Source organism: Geotrypetes seraphini, chromosome 4, assembly GCF_902459505.1.
Source record: "Geotrypetes seraphini chromosome 4, aGeoSer1.1, whole genome shotgun sequence".
In the NCBI taxonomy this organism is placed as follows: Eukaryota; Metazoa; Chordata; class Amphibia; order Gymnophiona; family Dermophiidae; genus Geotrypetes; species Geotrypetes seraphini.
The window spans coordinates 230,589,043-230,610,263 of record NC_047087.1 but is presented as its reverse complement, the minus strand read 5'-3'; the positions used below and the strand labels follow the sequence as shown (position 1 = coordinate 230,610,263).

Sequence of the window (21,221 nt, the reverse complement as noted above, 5' to 3'; positions counted from 1 at the left end):
CCTCCAGGCACTCTCAGCAGCACATGTGGCAGGAGTTGACAATGTTCAAGCAGAATTTCTCAGCAGACAGACTCTGGATCTGGATGAGTGGGTGCTGTCCTCGGCAGCATTCTAAGCCATTTTACAGTGTTGGTGTTAGCCTCACGTCGATCTCATGGCCACAGCACAAAACAGGAAGACAGATCGCTTCTTCAGTCAAAGAGCTGAGCCAGTAAGTGAGGGTCATGACACTCTAGTTTAGCTTTTCCACAGGGAGACCTTCTGTATGTTTTTCCTCCTTGGCCCATGATCAACTGAGATGTTTGGAGGATCGCGGCCCATTAGGGCCAGGTCATTCTGGTAGCTCTGGACTGGCCTCGCAAACCATGGTATGCAGATCTGATGTGTCGGGGGTCACAGCCTGCAGTTCTGCGCACAACCGGATATTCTTACGCAGGGTCCATTCTGCATGGAGTACCCAAATCCCTTTGTTCTTAAGGCATGGCTTTTGAGCACGCAGCCTTAGTGCGCAAAGGATATTTTGATGTAGTCATTGCTACTCTGTTCAGGTCTAAGAAGTCGACTACTGGGTCTACCTACGCTGAAGCTTGGAAAACTTTCCAACATTGGTATGATCTGGAGAAGACACACCACTCCAATTTTGGTGGTTCTTGCCTTCCTCCAAGCAGGTCTTTATAAAGGTCTTACCGTGGCATCTCTTCGGGTCCAAGTTGCTGGGTTCTCTTGTTTCAGAGCCCGAGATAGTTCTTCTTAGCTTGCGTCTCATCCTGACATCGCCAAATTTCTGAAGGGTGCTCTTTGTATTAGACCTCTTCTCAAGCCACCGTTCCCTTCTTGGGACTTGAAATTGGTTCTGTCTGGTCTTACCAAGGCTCCTTTTGAGCCTCAGAGACGCTGCCCTCTTGGACTTGACGCTCAAAACTGTTTTTTCTGGTTGCCATTACTTCCGCAAGACGTGTCTCGGAACTCCAGATTCTTTCTTGTCAAGAGCCCTTCCTTTGGATCTCAGATACTGGGATTTCCTTGCTTGATTGGACCATAGAGCCATCAATAGCTTTAAGTGCACAAATGTTATTTTGAGCACGCTGAACTTTTAGTCTATGCACAACCAACCTACTGGCTTTATCTCCAAACTCAAAGAATCTTTGTTGTAAATGAAACTGTAGCTGTTGAGTCTCAAACATCTGCAACTCCTTACGAGCCGCCTGCAGATGCTGCAAAATGCCTGTGTACCTTCCAGTTTAATAAGAGCTTGGGATTATGCAGTGATCTGTGTCCTCTGCTATTTATTTCTATAAGATGCCCAAGAAATGAGATGCCTGTGCACAGCCGCCTTCAAACCTTCCCAAACCGCACCTGGAGAGGCCCCCCACACATTCAACTCCAGATAGTCCGTGATAACCTACAATTTCTCTACCAGCTCCCTATCCTCCAACAGGCTATCATTCAGACTCTAATATTTCAACTCTGGTGTCCCATATGAGTCCACCAGAGAAAGCCAGACAGGAGCATGATCCGATCATGTAATGTGTTCTATCCCCACCATAGGTATCCGGGTCAGCAAACCCTTCTCAACCAAAAAAAAATAAATCCTAGAGTAAGTGCCGTGCACTTGGGAATAATGGGCATAGTCCCTAGCTCTAGGATGCAATCGCTTCCAAATGTCAACCACCCCCAAAGTTCTCATAAACTCCTTCAGTCCCTTCCTCTCCTTATGTCCTTAGTAAGCTCCAGCCCCCGAATTATCCAAAGAAGGGGCACAAGTAAGATTAAAGTCACCCCTTATTATCACAGACCCTACTGCATCTGCAACACCCTAGTATCAAAGCCTTGAGAAATTCCCCTTGACCTTCACAAGGTCAACCTCTGACTATGGAAGATCACTACCATGATCAAAAATCGACTCTGAATCTCGCACTACCCAATGAATCTCAACAGCAAGAGGTCTAGCAAATAAAATTCCTGCCCCACACCATGTTGCGGGCGGGATAACGGGTGATCCCCTGCTCACTGAAGGAGGGGTGGGTGGAGGAGCACATTGGGACATGGGAAGGGCATGAATTTGGGACAAAGGCAAGGAGGGGGACACGAACTTGGGACACAGAAGGAAGGGAGGGGGCATGAACTTGGGACACAAGGGAGGGAGGAAGGAGACACTAATTTGTGATATAGGAGGGAGGGAATATAATTGTTGGGCATGTATGATTGAGAGGCAAAGAGATGGTGCACATAGAGAAAGGAAGAAAGAGGAAAATTGTGCGTAGAGAGAGAGGAGTGTGGTAGATATGCATGGAGAAGAGAAGGATGAGAGGGAGAAATGTTGGATATGGTTGTACAGAGGGATAGATTGAAAGGGATGCAAGGCGGAGGAATGTTGGACATAGTGATGGAGGAAGAGATGTGGCATGGTGCTGGAGAAGGATGATAAAAGGAGAAATGGGCACGGAATTGGTGGCCAGTGGTGAAAAATGCTACACACATGATCCAGGGGATGAGAGAGGGAGAAATGTTGGATATGGCAGTAGAGGGGGTGGGAGAGATGCACCCTGGATCTCTCTCTCTTTCCCCACTAAGGTTTTATCAAATCTTAACAGTAAACTGGGTGGGTTTTTTTTGGCAAAATGGTTCTCAGACAACGATCTCATCTTGAGTATAGACAAATCCACTGCGTTCTGGATATCACATAGAGGTAGGTCTCTACTAGTTTTTGCATCCATTGGTAACCTTCAGATTCCTCTTAACGAAGATATCTTAATTTTAGGTTTTCGCTTCAACAGTGCTTTAAAGTTTGATCAACAATTAAATCATGCCAAAACTTATTTACCACTGCAATTAGTACAGCAGCTTAGGCCCCTTCTGGCTTGTGAAAATTTGATCCAAGCTGGTTCATGCTTCTGTAACAAATCATACTGACTACTGTAAGACATTTTATATTCTACTCTTACAATCAATAGTCAGATGAAACTTCAGCTTGTCCAAAATACAGCAGAACATCTTATTGTCAATTGGGGGGGGGGGGCAGGGGTGTAAAAATCCGATCATATCACTCTCATATTGAAAGAACTACATTAGTTGCCAGTTTGTTTGCATCACCTTCAAGGTTTTATGTTTTGATTTTTAAAGTTTTCCATCTAAAAGTGCATGAATATCTTTCAGATGCACTAGTCAAACCAGCTCAACAATATTTGTGTTTTTGGGGGGGGTTTTCTTAGCATTATTTTACTGATTCATCAGATACTGCAAATGGTTAGGTTGACTTCAACTAGGAGGCGAGCATTTTGCAACTTGAGCCCCATGTTGTGCAATATACAGTATTACCAGTTAAGTAGCATTACAAGCTACTTAGGCTTTTGTAAAGCATTAAAATCGTGGCTGTTTAGTATAACGCGGTTTTTGGTTTTCTTTTTTTTGTTCAACTTTTACATTATAGTTGAATTCTGTTGACCTATATTTTTCTTTAAGTAGCTAGATATACAAATTCAGCAATAGCTTTTTTTATGTAAACCACTTAAATACATTGTTATAAGTGGTATAACAAATTTATCCAATCCAAGATTGATGCCACTGGTCTTAACTAATCAGAATCTCTTTGTTAGTCCTGCAGCTGTGAGCTCCCTACTCCTTCCTTCTCTAGAGCTAAGTTTCCTTTTGATATTACTGGAAGAAGATGGACTGAGGAAACTTGTTTATGTTTATTAAAAACTTTGTATACCGCATAATAGCCAAAAATGGATCCAAGCGGTTTCCAATATATATTTCAAAACAATTAGAAAAAGAACTCCATTCCAAAAAAGAAAAGTTGTTTGGTTTTTTTTAAATTCATAAAATTCTATGACAATTAAAATATCACAAATAAAAATTAATTAAATTAATACAAACTAAAAATTTTCTTTAAAAAATCAATAACTACATAAATACAGATTGTAGTTCCAAACTCGTTTCTTCAGTTTAAAAAAGCCACTTGAAAAAAATGTGCTTTTAGATGTCTTTTGATACCGAGGTTGTTTGTAATGGATGAATGTGACATTTGACCTGAAATATGGACGTAAGCTTAATTGCTTGATCATATGAAATAATCAGCATTCTGAGGCTGTATGGTGCCCTAAAGAGGTGAGTTGTCCAACTATTTTGTTCATCTGCTGGCAATGGATATAACCTACATGCTCCTGGATTGTTCTGGTAGGACATAAAAAGTGAAAATTACAGGTAAGACAATGTCTCCATATGACAGTGGACACCAGCAGAATAGGTAACTGATCAAAAAGTAAAGTAATGAATGCTGTGAAAGCTTGCTTTCTGATGTATAAACTGCTTATGTAGACTCAATTGTTTTCATCCTGACTTTTTTTTTTTTCTTTTAGCGAAAACACTCTCTTTGGAATGGGGAATCCCCTCCTGGATATTTGTGCTGTGGTGGATAAGGACTTTCTTGATAAGTAAGTTTTAGTATTTGTAATTTCTTTTTTGTTTGAAACTATCCAACCAGTCTCAAAATCTTTAAGGTCTAAGAAATGCCTGAATAATATTTTTTTCTTTTTATGTTCTAAAGGTTTACCATTTTGGCATCTTTTACCAGAATGGAGTGTTAATAAATTCAGCCTTGCTTATTAAACTTAAACAACAAAAATAAAACTTTAATATGTACTAAATTTAAGGTGTAGATAACATTAAGTTTTGTAATGGGATACAATTCAATTTTTAGCCTCTGATCTACGAGTTTCTAAATCAGGACCTTTAGGGACCCCTGAAGAAGACAGTTTTGTCGAAACACGGACCATGTTGGGTCCACAGTCCCCAACGTTTTGGGTCCTAGGTATTCTTTTTGTGAATTATTGGATTGAACACAGTGTTTTTACTTTTATCATGGTGGTTTAATAACATTTATCCTTATAAATCTAAAATGGAGAAGGTCTTGAATTTTGGTGTACAAGTAAACCAATCAATGCTAGATACTATATTAATATACATGCATATAGAGTATCTATGTAGGGGGTGTGTGTATGTAAATCTATATCTATCTATGCAAAGCAAAAATGTGCTGAAAAGGTAGGTGTTAAAAAATTACAATGATGAATCAATAAGGTAGAAGTTCAGAAAAAACAAATTGTATTGATAACTGTGTGTATGAATGATTTTGTGTGTATGTATATCTAATCTTAAGCGCACGACAGAAAAGCGGGACTTGAGTGTGATTGTATGTGATGATCTTAAGGTGGCCAAAGAGGTTGAAAAGGTGACGGTGAAAGCTAGAAGGATGATAGGGTGCATAGGGAAAGGTATGGCTAGTAGGAAAAAGGAGGTATTTATACTCCTGTATTTGCTTTGACATGCAGTTCCTGATTGGTGTAGCCTGACTTTACTACAGGAAGAGGCGGTCAGAGCAGACTTCGAATGATTGAGGGGGAACACTGTAATACTAATTGGTGAGATATATCTACTATAATAAAACACTAAGCGCGCATGTGCACTCCTACCTGCGTGATCCGTCTGTCTGTGGTAGGCAGGAGTGCGCATGCTCGCATAAAATGGTCCCTGCGGTCTTGCCGGCTCCCCCCTCACTCACAATAAGTAATTTCTTCATCAGCACCCCCCCCTGTTGCACCCTTCCTCGACACACCTGAACCCCCGTTGACCCTCCCATCGCGGTCTGACCCTCCCATCCCTTCCTGCCGTCTGACCGGCTCACTTAGTCCCTTGCTGCCCCCCCTTCCCTTCATCCCGACAAACCTGCTGACTCCAAACCTGCCGACTCCAGCAACGTCTGCAGCACCCTACACACGCTGCTTCGGGGCCTTCTACTGCCCTGATTTGCTCTGCCGCATCACTGATGATGTCATCAGGGATGTGTCAGAGTAAATCAGGGCAGTTGAAGGCCCCGAAGCAGCGTGTGTAGAGTGCTGTGGATGCTGCTGGAGTCAGCAGGTTTGTCGGGACCACGGGAAGGGAAGGGAAGGGGGGGCGGAAAGGAACTAAGGGAGCTGGCCACACCGCGGGAAGGGAAAGGGAGGGTAGGGGAAAACGCTACTGCTGCACAGGAAGTGGTGTGGGGGGAGGGAAATGGAGGGAGAGGGAATGCTGCTGCGGCTGCTGTACAGGAAAGTGGGGGGGAGGGAAATGCTGTTGCTACTGCACAGGGAAGTGGGGTGGGGGAGGGAATGCTGCTGAGGATGCTGCACAGGGAAGTGGGGTGGGGGAAATGCTGCTGCACAGGGAAATGGAGGGGGAGGGAATGCTGCTGTGGCTGCTGCACAGGGAAGTAGGGGGGGGAGAGAAATGCTGCTGCATAGGGGGCAGGGAGAGAGACAGATAGAAAGAAAGACAGACAGCAGGAGGGAGGGAGACAGAAAGAAAAGAATAAAGACACAGGAGCAGGGAGAGACACAGAAAGACAGACAGACAAAGGGGGCCAGGGAGAGAGACAGACAGAAAGACAGACAGACATATATTCTAGCACCTGTTAATGCAACGGGCTTAAATACTAGTGTATGTATATATGTGCGTGTGTGTGTGTGTGTATATATATATATATATGTATGTATATAATTAAAAAAATATTTAGTGATTGGGTCAGTTTGAATTTTCTAGTATCACAAGCAGTACTTTTAAAATTCAAATTTAAGAAATAAAGAAGAGATGAGCAAGCCAATTTTGTTGCTTTATTCACTAACAAAAGCAGAATGCTTCATTTATCAAATTGAGTATATTTACAGGAAAACATACAAAGAAATATGTCTCACTGAATTAGACCATATTACGAAGGTCATAGTAAATATAGGTATTTTACTGTAAAATTTTGTTTTTGAATATTAATTTTTTCCTCTTTGGAAAATGGACTGTAAAACCTCCAGCATCACAACCTCTTTCTTTCCCCAAGAGACTTGATTCTCAGAGGCTGCAGAATTGCAGTTTTAAGGAGTCTGGATTTCTGGACTGGACTGGTGTCATGGGGTAAATAGATCTTCTCAGTGGCAGACCCCTAGGAGTTAGGAAAAGAAGCTGAAAGTTCTCTGTTAGCCAGGGACTCTCTTGAGTCCTAGAAAATTTCTTTGGCCAGGGAGGATTCCCTAGTAGTTCAAATCTTTGCACATAAGCACTTGGGATACCTCTTTGATTCAGTGATTCTTCAGGGGACCACCATCTTTGAAGGCCTCAGGAGGCACTTGAAGGTTCTTCCATTACACAAGGCCCTGTTCTCGATTTATGCTGGCAAGATCATAAGCACTTGAGAAGTATTCTACAGGGTGCAAGATTGTGTAGGCTCTACCCCTACATTTGGCTGATCATTTCAGCATGCCAAAGTGGATGCACTGGTCATGGTTATAAATAAGAAGATGGCAATCTCGGTGAAGGGAGCCTCTGCCCTGAAGGATGCCCTTGACAGAAAGGTGAAGCAGCTTCTTAAGCAAGCCTTTACTGCCTCTGCTGTTAGGGCTCAGCCTTCTGTCTTTGGAAGCTATGTCCTACTTCTTTGGATCTAGCAGCTTCTGTATTTAAGGGAGATGACTTGCTTGGTTGAAGAGCTGCTTTCCTAGCAGATGCCTTTTTATGACTTGGGCCTGCATTTCAGCATGGCATAGTTGATTTCTGTGGCTGTGGCCTTGCAATAGCTGTAACTGCAACACTAGGCAGAGGTTGCTGCCTCCAAGGCACATCTGAGTAAACTGCCTTTATGGGGCTGTTTATTGTTGGGTATAGTTTGAAGAAGCTGGTAAAGGACAGATGAAACTGAGCTGCAGCGGCTGGAAGACTGCCCCTGCACATTCCTTGTTCCTTAGGGAGCAAGGCCCAGTGGCTAAAAGGGGTGGGGAGTGAGGCATGCTTGCTTCCGCAGATGTTCCATGGGCTATCTTCATACTTGAAAGGGCAGAAACATTTGCTCTTTTTGAGGAGCTCTGAGACTAAGATGTAAGCTCTTTTGTCTCCAAAGTGGTCAAGGACCCCAGGTAAATCATCCAGGCCCCTTGTTGGTGCTGGTGAGAGGCATTCTGTTGCTCCATGAACGGGCCCATATCTCTTTCAACCTTTGGGTTCTGGAGATAGTATTGAAGTTTTTGCCCTTGAAGTTCACTGATCTGGTTTACAACACATTTATGGTGTCCCTGCATATCTGTCAAGGCAGGTGAAAGAAGACACTCCAGCAGTTGTTGCAGCTGGGAAATGTGTAGCCTATCCAAGTTAATTTCCAAGTTTTTAAAAATATTTTTGATATATCCCCAGTGCAATGACTTTATGGCAGTTTACAATAATAAAGTTACAATAAATTGTTGGAAAAGGGAATTACATCATCATAATGCAGCTTTGGCAATGTCATCGTGGAGTGTTCTAGGCTGCACCAAACCTACCGCATATACTTGAATATAAACCGACCCAAATATAAACTGAGGTAACCTTTTTCCTCTTCCCAACCCCCCCAAAAAAAAAAAAAAAGGGTAAAAAAGGTTGACTAAAATATAAACTGAGGTTAAAAATTTGGGTTATCCTGGAGTTCCTTGTGCCATTGCCACTGCCTTGTCCATTATTCATACAAAGTCAAGCCTTACAATAGCAGAGTATATGCTTTAACCCAGGGGTGTCAAACTCAATCACATAAGGGGCAGAAATCTAAAACTTAGGCTAAGTCGCGGGCCAAATTTTTTATTATGATACTTATGGGTCCTTTTATTAAGATACGCTAACCGATTTAGTGTGCGCTAAATGCGCCCCTTAATAAAAGGACCCCTTAGTCTTAGTATAAGTATAGGGTTACAACCTTTCCAACCCCACGCCGGCTCTGTGATATAAATAAAAAAGACTTTTCCTCTCTCTTTTAGGTCCTACTTCACGCCTGCTGTCTAACACCAGCTCTGGCAGGATACACATCTCAAATCTGACATATTGTAATCACAAAACAGAAAATATAATTATTTTTTCTACGTTTTATTGTCTGGTCATTATTCAAATCATGTTGGTCCCAGGTTCTGGTTCTCTTCTGATAACTCGCTTGCCAGGGTCTCCTTCTTTATTCTTCCCTTCCGTTTCCCTTCCCTCCCCCGGAGGTCTGGCATCTTTCCTTTTGGCCTGAGATTTTGCCCTCTGTTCCTTCCCTCCCTCCATTCCAGCTTCCCGGACTCGCATTAAAGCAGCCTGCAGAGGATCGCCAGTCAGCTGTAGCGATCCTAGCAGGATGCCGTCGGCCTTCGCAGCATGTTCCCTCTGCCACAGTCCCACCCTCCTCTGACGTAGAGGACCGCGATAGAGGGAACGTGCTGCTGAGGCTACAGCAGCCTGCTAGGATTGTTACAGCTGACAGGCAATCCTCTGCAGGCTGCTTTAATTTGAGACCAGGAAGCCGTGTGAACCTACAGCTGATGCGATGCTGATGGGTAAAAAAAAATGTCTGCCGGCGGGCCAGCTTAACTACAAATTTATAATTGTCTGGCGGCCAAATTTTATTACACCACGGGCCAGAGTTTGACATGTCTGCTTTAACCCAAGAAGGAGGAGTAAAAACTTCATCTTGAATGAATGAATCCTTCAAAGAAAAAGGTCTCCAACCCTAAAATCATCTTTGGGAAAACTGCTTCTTTACTTTAAAGCTAGCAAAAACCTTCTGCAATCAAAGAAAAGAAAACTACAGGAGAGAATGCCCTTTAAAGAGACATATAATCCAGACCTGGAAAAATGATGAAAAGACCTATAGTCGCAGAGGATAAGAAATTTTCTGCACTACTATTACTAGCCTAGCAATTGCCTAATCTGAAACAAAACTTAGCAAAAGTAAATTTCCAATGACAATTCAAAAGAAGATAGCTGCAAATCCCCACAAAACTTAGCAATGAATAAAGGTCGATATGCTGTACCCCCTTCCCCACCTCTTCCCCCCCCCCCCCAGATGACCGGGGCTGCTGTCATGCACTTGGACACCCACACTCCCCATTCTTGACAGGCATTGCACTTACCGGCATTGAAAAAGCAGATGCCCACCACGGAGAATTGCTGGCAGCTTTTTCAGTGCCAGTAAGTACTGTGCAGGTTGGGGGTGGGGGTGTCCGGGTGCATATCAGCAGCACCGTTCATCTTGGGTAGAGATGAGTAGAGGGGGGTGACAATGCAGTGTGCCGATGATCAGATGGGAGCAGTGTGCCAATGGTCATTGGGGGAGGAGGAACAGCAGCATGCAGGTCAACAGCAGTGTTTGTCAATTGTCAGGATTGCCAGAACAGAGGAGGAGGGAGACTAGAATATAAACAGACACCCTATTTATAGGCCTCTTTTTTTTTTTTAACCAAAAACCTTGGTTTATATATTCGAGTATATATGGTAGTACTGTCCTCGCGTAACCAATTCATCTGGACTTGTCTGACAGGATGAAAAGTAAATTAACAGATATGAATAAATTTCATCTTCTTTTTCTTTCACACTGTAGCAAACATTAACTTTTTGGTTACCCTTAGTTTTTTTTAGGATACTTTCCAAGAAATGCCTAATGGTTTATGGGTGTGGATGTTTTGTGGGCTTGGCTCGGAGATGCTATAGACACAGGATGGGGAGAAGACAAGTTATTTACTTGGAGAGAAATGGAAAATTATAGCAGTTGTGGTTTAGCATCTGGGATCCTTTGGATAGGAGAGGGTCAGGAGGAAATGATTTTGTTTGTTTTTTAAATCTGTAAAAAGCAGATACTGGTTTGTCTGAATATACTGGTGACATCCCTCATTGATAGGCAGTATATAAATATTTATTTATTAGTATTTATATACCAATTATAGCCTTGGAAATATTATTTAAAAACTTTATAGTGAGGATATGTGCAGGATATGTTGTTTTATTTTTAAAGCTTTTCCCTCCTTCCCTCCCCCCCCCTTTTTTTTCCCCAAGAAGTAGGATTGAGTGGGCACTCAAGTGGGTGACATCCATTGCATGGATGGTACAGGAGAGCTATTTCAGAGCTGGACCCTTTTTTTTTTAAAATTACTTTTATTTGTCAAAGAGAATTGTATAAACATAACATTGTTATAGTCCATATATCATGGTTTCAAATGGGCGCATCACTGTAACAGCCATTCGGGAAGCCAATTGGTGCCGACCAGCAGCGCCAAAGAATGCTCCTGCTCGGTACCGCTCAGCCGGAACTCGTGGCAATGACCGACTGGATAAGCAGCGGAGCAGAAGCGCGGAAAGCTCGTTCATGCCGATACACCTCTGGACCACCAGGGATTCCAGCGGCAGAGGAGGTACGAGGGGCAGGGAGGGGGGACACAGAGCAGAGCCTGATGGCTCAGCTGAGGCCTGTAAAAAGTCTGAGGGGTGGCAGGTGGCCGCTGGACACTGGCCCAAATATGAACCATAACCCCCCCATTTTTGGGCCAGTTTTTTGGCCCCAAAATCCAGGTTTATATTCAAGTATATACGGTAAACAACCTGCGCTATGCAGATGATACAACACTGATCATCAACAGCAAAGAAGACATGGGGTATCTACTGAGAAAAGTCAAAGCCAGAAGTCATAACATAGGATTAGAACTGAGTATAAACAGATGAAGATCATGAACATGGAAAATGATGAAGATTTTGAGCTTGAAGGCGATAGAATAGAAGTTGTAAAGCAACTAGCAGGAAAGAAATACTCCACAGAATAGCACTGGGTTGCCCTTTAATGAAGGCTCTTGACAAAGTATTCAAAAGCAAGGAAATAACATTCCAAATGAAGATAGCTAGCTTCACCCCTTCACTTCCCACTCCCTAAAGATTTATATTCCCAACCTGGCTGGGAACTCTGTATTCCCCACCAGGCAGAAAAATGGGGATGCTGCTAGGACTTTCTGTTGGGACTTAAACCACCATCTCCAAGCCATTCTCACCAGTTTTAAGAATTGCAATTTAGAAATATGAGCTGCTACTTTGGTTGGATTCCTATGTATCGGATTGATAAACGAGAGTGGTGCGCTCCAAGTCATCAACCAGTCTGGAGGCATAAATTCATTATGACCTGTAATGGCTTCTGATATAATTCTTATTAGTGCTGCCCCATTATATCGGCAAAATATCTAGGACTCCTAGTCCTCTCATAGTTTTTCATAACACCAAATTATCAAGTGCTATCTCTCCTTTTTATTTTGCCATATAAAGATCTAATAATGCTCTTAAAATAGCATTCCTCTTTGTGCTCTATCCAAATTGTAATAGTGGATACAGCAATTTAGATTGTAAGATCATCTTAACCAAGGCCATTAAGGACATAGAAGGTCTTTCCACATGTGGCACAACTTTGGATTTTCTCTAGGGAATCTATGATATTATTCTTATGCATAACTCTTGGAATAGTGCTCAAAAATATTCCTAAATATCTCATCGGTTTTTGAACTGGTGGTATAAGAAGATTGTAATACCATGGCTCATCTCTAATGCCAATTAAGGGTAGGAGCTGTGATTTATCACAGTTCACTCAAGAGGACCAATTATTTTCCCAAAGTCTTGTACCAAGTGAATAGCCATTCCCAAATGCCAGGGTGCTTGATCCAAATAGAGAAGTATCTCAAAAGCCAATAAAAGTTTTCCAATGACGATTTTTTTGCCGGTTGTGAGAGAGTCCCGGCTAACCGAAATGCTACTGTATTTACAAACTTATAACCCATATGGTGAGCAGTGTATGTCTGTACTTTTTTGATTGATTTTCCTACCATTTTCTTGTACATTGAGAAATTTACAAAGGCTCCTGAGGCAGGCCATAGAGGCCGAAACGTGTTTTAAGCCACCGCACGAAACGTGTGTTGAGCCACCGCATAAAACAGTGATTTGATTAATAAAATTGCACACCAACTTTTCTTGGACCTCTAATGTGGTTTGTTAGTTCTTAACTTGTGTGTGGAGGTTTTTCTCCTGATTTCTGTATGTACAAATAGACATACATAATAAAATATAAATAACCAAATACATTACAGTACCAAACAATAATTGTCATTATTTGCTTGCCTGCTCAATTTAAATATCGCTGAAAAGCTTACATAAACTTTAAAAAGTATCCTCTCTAGATCACTATGTAACACAAATTTTGTTCCTGGGAAGTAAGTGTAATTTCCATTTTGCTCGTGCTTAAAAAGTATAAAAATGTCAGTTATTTCCATAAAACTTTGCTTTTGTGACCAGGATGGTCAAATTTAGCAATTTACCTATTTCACCCCCCCCCCCTCCCTTTACAAAACTGTAAAAGCGGTTTTTAGCGCTGGACAGCGCGCTGATTGCTCTCTGCTACTCTGACGCTCATCTTTTCATTCTTATAAAATCATAAAAAGCAGTGGTCTCAAACTCGCAGCCCGGGGGCCACATGCGGCCCCCAGGTACTATTTTGAGGCCTTCGGTATGTTTATCATAATCACAAAAGTAAAATAAAACAGTTTCTTGAACATATGTCTCTTTAGCTATAAATGACAATATTATTATTAAAACTTAGCCAAAAGGAAAGATTTATAAACTATAAAGAGTTTTACCTCCTGCAAAATTGTCATTTCTTTAATAGGCATTAACTATTTTTTCTGAGGCCCTCCAAGTACCTATAAATCCAAAATGTGGCCCTGCAAAGGGTTTGAGTTTGAGACCACTGATAAAAAGCAACATATGAATCACAATTAGTGTGTACAGTAGTTCTGCCCGATTCAGGAAGAAAAATTTCGATTTGATTCAGCCTATTGAATCGATTTTTCGATTCGATTTTCCTGCCAAATTGGGTTTGTTTTTAAAAAAAAACATCCTGGTGGGTTTATTTTATAGCTTCTTCACCCCTTTTATAGCTTCTTCACCCCCTTTGCCTTCTCCTAACCACACTGGCGCTGTGGTGTAAACAAACAAAAAAGACTTTTCCTCTCTGTTAAATCCTAGCTCACATTTGCGGTTATTAAGATAACCTAGGCATTCAGGAGCTGGGGAACTAGACTCTATTCCCATTTCAGCTCCTTATAACTCTGGACAAGTCCCGTAACCATTCATTGCCTCCAGGTACAAAATAATTACCTGTTTATAATATGTAAACTACTTTGATTGTAGTCACAGAAAAATGGTACAGTGTTCCCCCGTGAATTTGCGAATTGCAGACTCGCTCATTCGTGGTCTGCTCTGACCGCCTCTTCCTGTAGTAAAGTCGGGCTACACCAATCAGGAACTGTGTGTCAAAGCAGCTCTTGATTGGTGTCGCCTGACTTTACTACAGGAAGAGGTGGTTGGAGTAGACCGCGAGTGATTTTCTTCACCCGCCAGCGCTCCAGCTGCCCCCTCATGCCTCCCCTGCCTTTTGACCGGCGAAAAACTGCATTTTTTGTTTTTTTGAAATTTGTGGAGGTTCCTGCCAATTTCGGGGAAGTACTGTATATCATCTTCCCTCCCTTTTCCTTACTTCTCAATGAGGGATGATCATGGCACTCTAGAAGTAATACATACATATATACATTTTTGTAGAATTCTGTTACCTTGCCAGCTATGGTCCTGTATTTTGTAATTCATTATCATTGAATATTTTCATAAATTATTCTTGCTGCTATGGAAATTATAACGTGAGTCAGTTGAGTAAGCCGAATGTGACTTGCTGTGGTTAGGAAGCCAGACAGAGCTAACTAAAATAAAACGTTGGTCATGCTGAAGTTTGTGTCCAAATACCATCAGTGCCAAGAAAAAGAAAAAAAAAAAAAAACACCATTCTAAGGTAAATACTGAGAGGACCTGAAGCAAAAATAAGTATGGCTAATTGTTTACAAGATTCTCTGTAAAATTTTTGATACTTTGTTTTCAACAGGTATCTTGTGAGAATTTTTAGATAATTGTTCCCATAAATGTATGCTGATTGTGGGTGGAAGAAATTGTAGGTATTTAAATTTCAGCCAGCTCTGGAGATGGGGTTGAAGATGTGCATCAGAATTTTGAAAATGAGGGAGGAGATGGCAGTATAGTAATTAAAGGAAGATCAAGAGAGAGATCAGGGGGCAGGAGGAGAGTGCTGAGAGAGGAAGAAAACGGGGTAGGAAGTAGATGGTGAGAAAGGAAGAGTGATGTGAAAAGTAGGAAACTGAGCGGGGAGGCAGAGGAGTAAGGATTGATTGGAGAGGGGGAAGGTAGAGAGTGACAGATTTTGAGGAGAAGTGTGCATATTTTAGCACATACTTGGTTCATCAGCATTCCTTAAATGGATTGTACACTTCCTTATCAACAGCAGCAAATGAATCCAGAGACTAGTGGGATAATACACATCTACCAGCAGGTGGAGATAGAAAACTGAATAACAGGTGGTCCCATTGGTTGGCACACTCTCTATATCTTCAGTATTCTCTATCTCCCAGCAGGGGATAGTTGCTTTTCCACTAGCTCCTGGATTCTGGCTGGATTGTAATTTCCTCTTCTGTTGAGAATTTTTTCTCTTCAGGTAGATAGGGGTGTTTGGCTGAATAGTGCCAACTTTCGGAGTTACACCTTGGTCCCCCCAGGTCCCTGCTCCACCCTCCTCTCTGGTGGATTGAGGCTTTTTCCCTGGTCCTCTATTTTTCTTCTTTCTACTACCAAATATATATATATATATATATATATATTTTTTAAAAGGGGTCAGAGTGCTATTGCTGGACGGTTCTGTCCTGGCAGTTCCTGTCTGCAACTACCAGCTTTAGCAAGGGTTGAATCGGGTAAGGACCTTTTTCTTACTTCTTTGCATTGGTGGTTAGGTCTGCCAGTTTGATTGCTAGAGTTTTCACTGACATGCGGTATTGTTCTGTGGTCTGCTGGTTTTGGATCGCTTGGTGGTATGTTTCGTAGGAAATGGCGGCAGAAGCAGTTAAACGGTGTTCCTGCTGTGGGAAGCGGTGAACACCATTGGGCCTCTGTTCAGCAGGTTGTGCCAACGCCGTGGGGGAAGAAATGCAGATTGCGCCTGAAGTTTCCCGCGTGATTGAATTCCGGCCTGCTTCTCCTGCACTCATGGCTACTGCCGTTCCGCTTCAGTGCACGACGGTGGCTGTGACGTCGGTCAGCGGTGTTTCTTCTTCTCCTGCCTTTGCGGGGCCAATTTCTGGGCAGGGGAAAATTGTTTTGCCGCCAGCACTATCAAACCCGATGGGGTTTTCCCCGGAGTTCATTATGTTAATGCATAAGGCCTTTTTAATGCAGACCTCTCAGCCTGCGCAGCAACAGGAGGGTAATTTGGACCAGTATCCTGTGCCTCATGCCAGTAGGCCTCCTTTGGAGTCTCTGGCAGCAAAAAAAGCACAGAGTGGCGCCTATGGACGGGGATGACCCTCCGTCAGGCTCCGCTTTGTCTCTGGATCTTCCGGACTCTCTGGAGGACAGCGAAGTGGCGGATTTGGAGTTTGAGGATGCGCTGACTGGGGTGGTGGATGATCCTTCAGCGCTCCGTCTTTTTCATAGGGAGGAATTGCCATCTTTTATTTCCAAAGCGCTGCAAGGCTTTCATATCTCACAGCAGGATCCGCAAGCGACAGGATCGGCTAATTCTCTTATGGCAGGCATGAAAAAGCCTGCAAAGACATTTCCAGTCCACGAAGCGATGCATGAGCTTATTTCTGCTCAGTGGGACACTCCGTAGGCTGGTCTTCGTGTGGCGAAGGCTATGCGCCAGTTGTATCCCGTATCTCAGGACGAGCTGGACAAATTTAAGGTCAAAGGTCATGGTTTTGGTGGCGGCGTTCCTTCGCCAGGAAGAAATTAGGGTACATCCTTACTTGGACGACTGGTTGATCTGGGCGTCTTCCATACAGGACCTGTTTGTCAATGACCCACAGGGTGATCTCTCTTCTTCAATCCTTGGGGTTTTCCAAGGAGCTCTCTTATCCCGTCCCAATCTTTGGAACATCTGGGAATGTTGTTCGACATGAAGGTAGGGAAAGTGTTTCTTCCCAAAGAATGGGGGGAGAAGTTACAGTTTCAGGTTCGCATACTTCTCCAGTCACCCAGACCGAGAGTGTGGGATTATGTGCAAGTTCTGGGATCCATGGTGGCAAAACTGGAAATTGTGCTTTGGGCGCGCTTTCACATGAGACCACTGCAGCAATCACTTCTCTCTCGGTGTTCCATAGTGTCTCAGGATTACATTTGTCGTCTGCAATGGACGCCACCAGCATCGCTCAGCATGGCTTGGTGGCTCAGCGATTTCAATCTGTTCAAGGGCATGCCTCTGGCGACTCCGGCATGGATGATAGTTACCACGGATGCCAGTCTGTTGGGTTGTGGGGCTCACTGCCTTCAATCTTCAGTGCAGGGAGTCTGGTCTCCGGAGGAAGCTCAGTGACCCATCAATCTTCTGGGGTTGAGATCGACCAGGCTCGCGCTTCAAGCATTCCTGCCCATGATTCGGGGCCGACTGACGAAGGTTTTTTCAGACAGTGTCACAGCGGTGGCGTACATCAACAGGAAGGGCAGTACGAGGGCATCCAGCGAGGCACCAGGGCACGGGCCTCGGCTGGATGCAAAGCAAAGCATGGATGACCCATTTCAGAAGTTTGAGTTCACACCAGCTGATGTTTACAGAGAACTGTCAAGACTCAAGGTGAACAAAGCCATGGGACCGGACAATCTGCACCCAAGAGTGTTCAGAGAGCTATGCGATGTTTTGGCGGAACCGTTAACCATGCTCTTCAATCTCTCCCTAAGTACGGGGAGAGTCCCCCTGGACTGGAAAACTGCCAATGTTGTTCCTCTGCACAAAAAGGGTTGCAGAGCGGAAGCTGCGAATTACAGACCAGTAAGTCTCACATCAATAGTGTGTAAACTCATGGAAACTCTACTTAAAGGGAAATTAGACACGATATTGGATGAGGGGAATCTGAGGGATCCCTGTCAACATGGATTCACTAGGGGCAGGTCATGCCAATCCAATATTATCAGCTTCTTTGACTGGGTGACAGGAAAGCTAGACTCGGGAGAGTCTCTGGACATAGTGTACTTGGATTTCAGTAAAGCGTTTGACAGTGTCCCACACCGTAGACTATTAAACAAGATGAAATCGATGGGGTTAGGTGAGAAACTAATGGCATGGGTCAATGATTAGAGGGTGGTGGTCAATGGCACCCTCTCTAAGACATCGGAGGTGACTAGCGGAGTGCCGCAGGGCTCAGTCCTGGGACCATCCCTTTTTAACATATTCATAAGGGACTTAACCCAAGGGCTTCAGGGTAAAGTAGCGCTGTTTGCCGATGATGCCAAACTGTGTAATATAGTAGGTGAAAGCGATCTCACGGATGGTATGGCGCAGGATCTGATCAAGTTGGAAAACTGGTCTTCAACATGGCAGCTGGGCTTCAACGCAAAGAAGTGTAAAGTGATGCATCTCGGCAGCAGAAATCCATGCAGAACATACACCTTGAATGGAGAAACACTAGCTACGACCTCAGAAGAACGGCACTTGGGAGTAATCATCAGTGCAGACATGAAGGCTGCCAAACAAGTAGAGAAGGCCTCATCCAAGGCAAGGCGGATGATGGGATGTATCAATAGAAGCTTCGTCAGCCGTAAACCTGAAGTCATAATGCCACGGTACAGAACCATGGTGAGACCTCATCTGGAGTACTGTGTGTAATTCTGGAGGCCACATTACCGTAAAGATGTACTTCGAGCTGAGTCAGTCCAGCGAATGGCCACTAGGATGGTCTCCGGACTCAAGGGTCTCTCATACGAGGAAAGACTGGGCAAGTTGCAGCTCTACTCTCTAGAGGAGCGCAGGGAGAGGGGTGACATGATTGAGACATTTAAGTACGTCACAGGTCGTATCGAGGTGGAAAACGACACATTCTTTCCTAAGGGACCTTCAGTCACAAGGGGGCACCCGCTCAAACTCAGAGGAGGGAGATTTGGTGGTGATATCAGGAAGTATTTCTTTACAGAAAGGGTGGACTTTAGCAAAGCATTCGATAGTGTACCACACCGCAGGTTGCTGGGTAAGATGAGTTCTATAGGATTAGGTGACACATTGACGCAATGGGTTGGGAGCTGGCTTGGAGGTAGGCTTCAAAGGGTGGTGGTGAATGGCACCCCCTCCGAAATGACGGAGGTGATCAGTGGAGTGCCACAGGGCTCGGTCTTGGGCCCAATCCTATTCAACATCTTTATAAGGGACTTGGCAGAAGGGCTTCGAGGTAAAATAACATTATTCGCCGATGACGCCAAACTAAGTAATGTAGTGGGCAAATGCACAACAGACGAAGATTCAATGCCCGACAACATGCTGCACGACCTACTCCTGCTGGAGCGCTGGTCTAAGACATGGCAACTCAACTTCAATGCCAAAAAATGCAAAATTATGCACCTGGGCAGCCAAAATCCATGCAAGTCTTATACCCTTAATGGCGAGATCCTAGCAAAAACGGTAGCAGAACGAGACTTGGGGGTAATCGTCAGTGAGGACATGAAGTCTGCCAATCAAGTGGAGCAGGCTTCATCCAAGGCAAGACAAATAATGGGTTGCATACGAAGGGGTTTCGTCAGCCGTAAGGAGGAAGTCATTATGCCATTATATAGATCCATGGTGAGGCCCCACCTGGAATACTGTGTGCAATTTTGGAGGCCACATTATCGCAAGGATGTGCTGAGACTGGAGTCGGTGCAGAGAATGGCCACCCGGATGGTCTCGGGACTCAAGGATCTTCCATATGAAGAACGGCTTGACAAATTGCAGCTATACTCGCTCGAGGAGCGCAGAGAGAGGGGAGACATGATCGAGACGTTCAAGTATCTTATGGGCCGCATCGAGGCGGAGGAAGATATCTTCTTTTTCAAGGGTCCCACGACAACAAGAGGGCATCCGTGGAAACTCAGGGGAGGGAAACTGCGAGGAGACACCAGGAAGTTCTTTTTCACTGAAAGAGTGGTTGATCGCTGGAACAGTCTTCCACTACAGGTGATTGAGGCCAGCAGCGTGCCCGATTTTAAGGCCAAATGGGATAGACACGTGGGATCTATTCACAGAGAAAGATAGGGGAGGGTCATTAGGGTGGGCAGACTAGATGGGCCGTGGCCCTTATCTGCCGTCTATTTCTATGTTTCTATGTTTCTATGTGGTGGATCACTGGAACAAACTACCGGTGCAAGTGATCAAGGCCACCAGCGTGCTCGACTTTAAGAATAAATGGGACACCCACGTGGGATCTCTACGTGGGTCAAGCAGCACTCTGACTTAATGGGGTGGGACAGTAGAGTGTGCAGACTTGATGGGCTATAGCCCTTTTCTGCCGTCATCTTTCTATGTTTCTATGTTTCTACCTGAAGTCCTCAGCTGGCAAACAAAGTGATTCTTCTCCTTCAATGGGCAGAACTTCATCTTCCTCTGCTGTCCGGAGCTCACATTGCGGGTCAGGAAAATGTTCAGATGGACTTCCTCAGCAGACATCTTCTAGATCCCGGAGAATGGGAACTCTCCGATCAGGCGTTCGACCTCAGTGGGGTCTCCCGGAAATAGACCTCATGGCCTCATCGAACAATGTGAAGCTTCCTTGATTCTTCAGCAGATGCAGGGAGCAGGCGTCGGAAGGGGTAGACGTGTTGGCTCTTGCTTGACCTCCGAGTTGTCTCCTTTATGTGTTTCCTCCGTGGCCGATGATAGGTCGTGTGTTACATCACATAACTCAGTTTTCCAGCACGGTGATCCTGGTGGCTCCGGATTGGCTGCGGTATGCGGACCTGATACATCTGTCAGCGGGCAATTGGTTGACATTTCGGTGACTCCGGACTTGCTTACTCAGGTTCCAATCAGCATGGAAAATCCATCCCAATTTAGTCTTACGGCTGAGACGTAGGGGATATTCCGAACAGGTCATTTCCAGTCTTCTTCAGGCGAAAAAGAGATCTACCTCTGCCTCGTATGCTCGAGTCTGGCGGGTTTTTGATTCTTGGTGTGTTGCTCAGGGTTTGACGCCCTTCCAAGCTTCTCTCTCTACCATTCTTTCTTTTCTTCAAGAAGGAGTAACCAAGGAATTGGCTTATAATTCTCTAAAAGTTCAAGTGGCCGCTATTGCTTGCTATAGAGGCCGGATGACTCGTTCTTCCCTAGCGTCGCAACCAGATATTGTTCGATTTCTCAAAGGGGTACAACATATTCGGCCTCCTGTTAAAAAGATCTGTCCGGAGTGGAGTCATAAGGTTGTCCTTGGGGAGTTGTAAAAGCCGCCATTTGAGCCTTTGTCAAATACTACGCTAAAGGATGTGACATTGAAAGCGGTCTTTCTGGTTGCTTTGGCTTCAGCCAGGTGGGTGTCTTGAGT

At 44.1% G+C, this 21,221-nt stretch overlaps 1 protein-coding gene across 3 annotated transcripts in view; it reads left to right on the top strand.

The window, feature by feature from the left end:
* Positions 1-21,221, top strand: part of ADK (adenosine kinase) — a 594,014-nt gene that overhangs the window by 18,498 nt on the left and 554,295 nt on the right. For all 3 annotated transcript variants that reach the window (XM_033941773.1, XM_033941775.1, XM_033941774.1), the window contains exon 2: positions 4,362-4,436. In XM_033941773.1, coding sequence (XP_033797664.1) covers positions 4,362-4,436 — 75 coding nt within the window. The remainder of the gene's footprint in view (positions 1-4,361; positions 4,437-21,221) is intronic.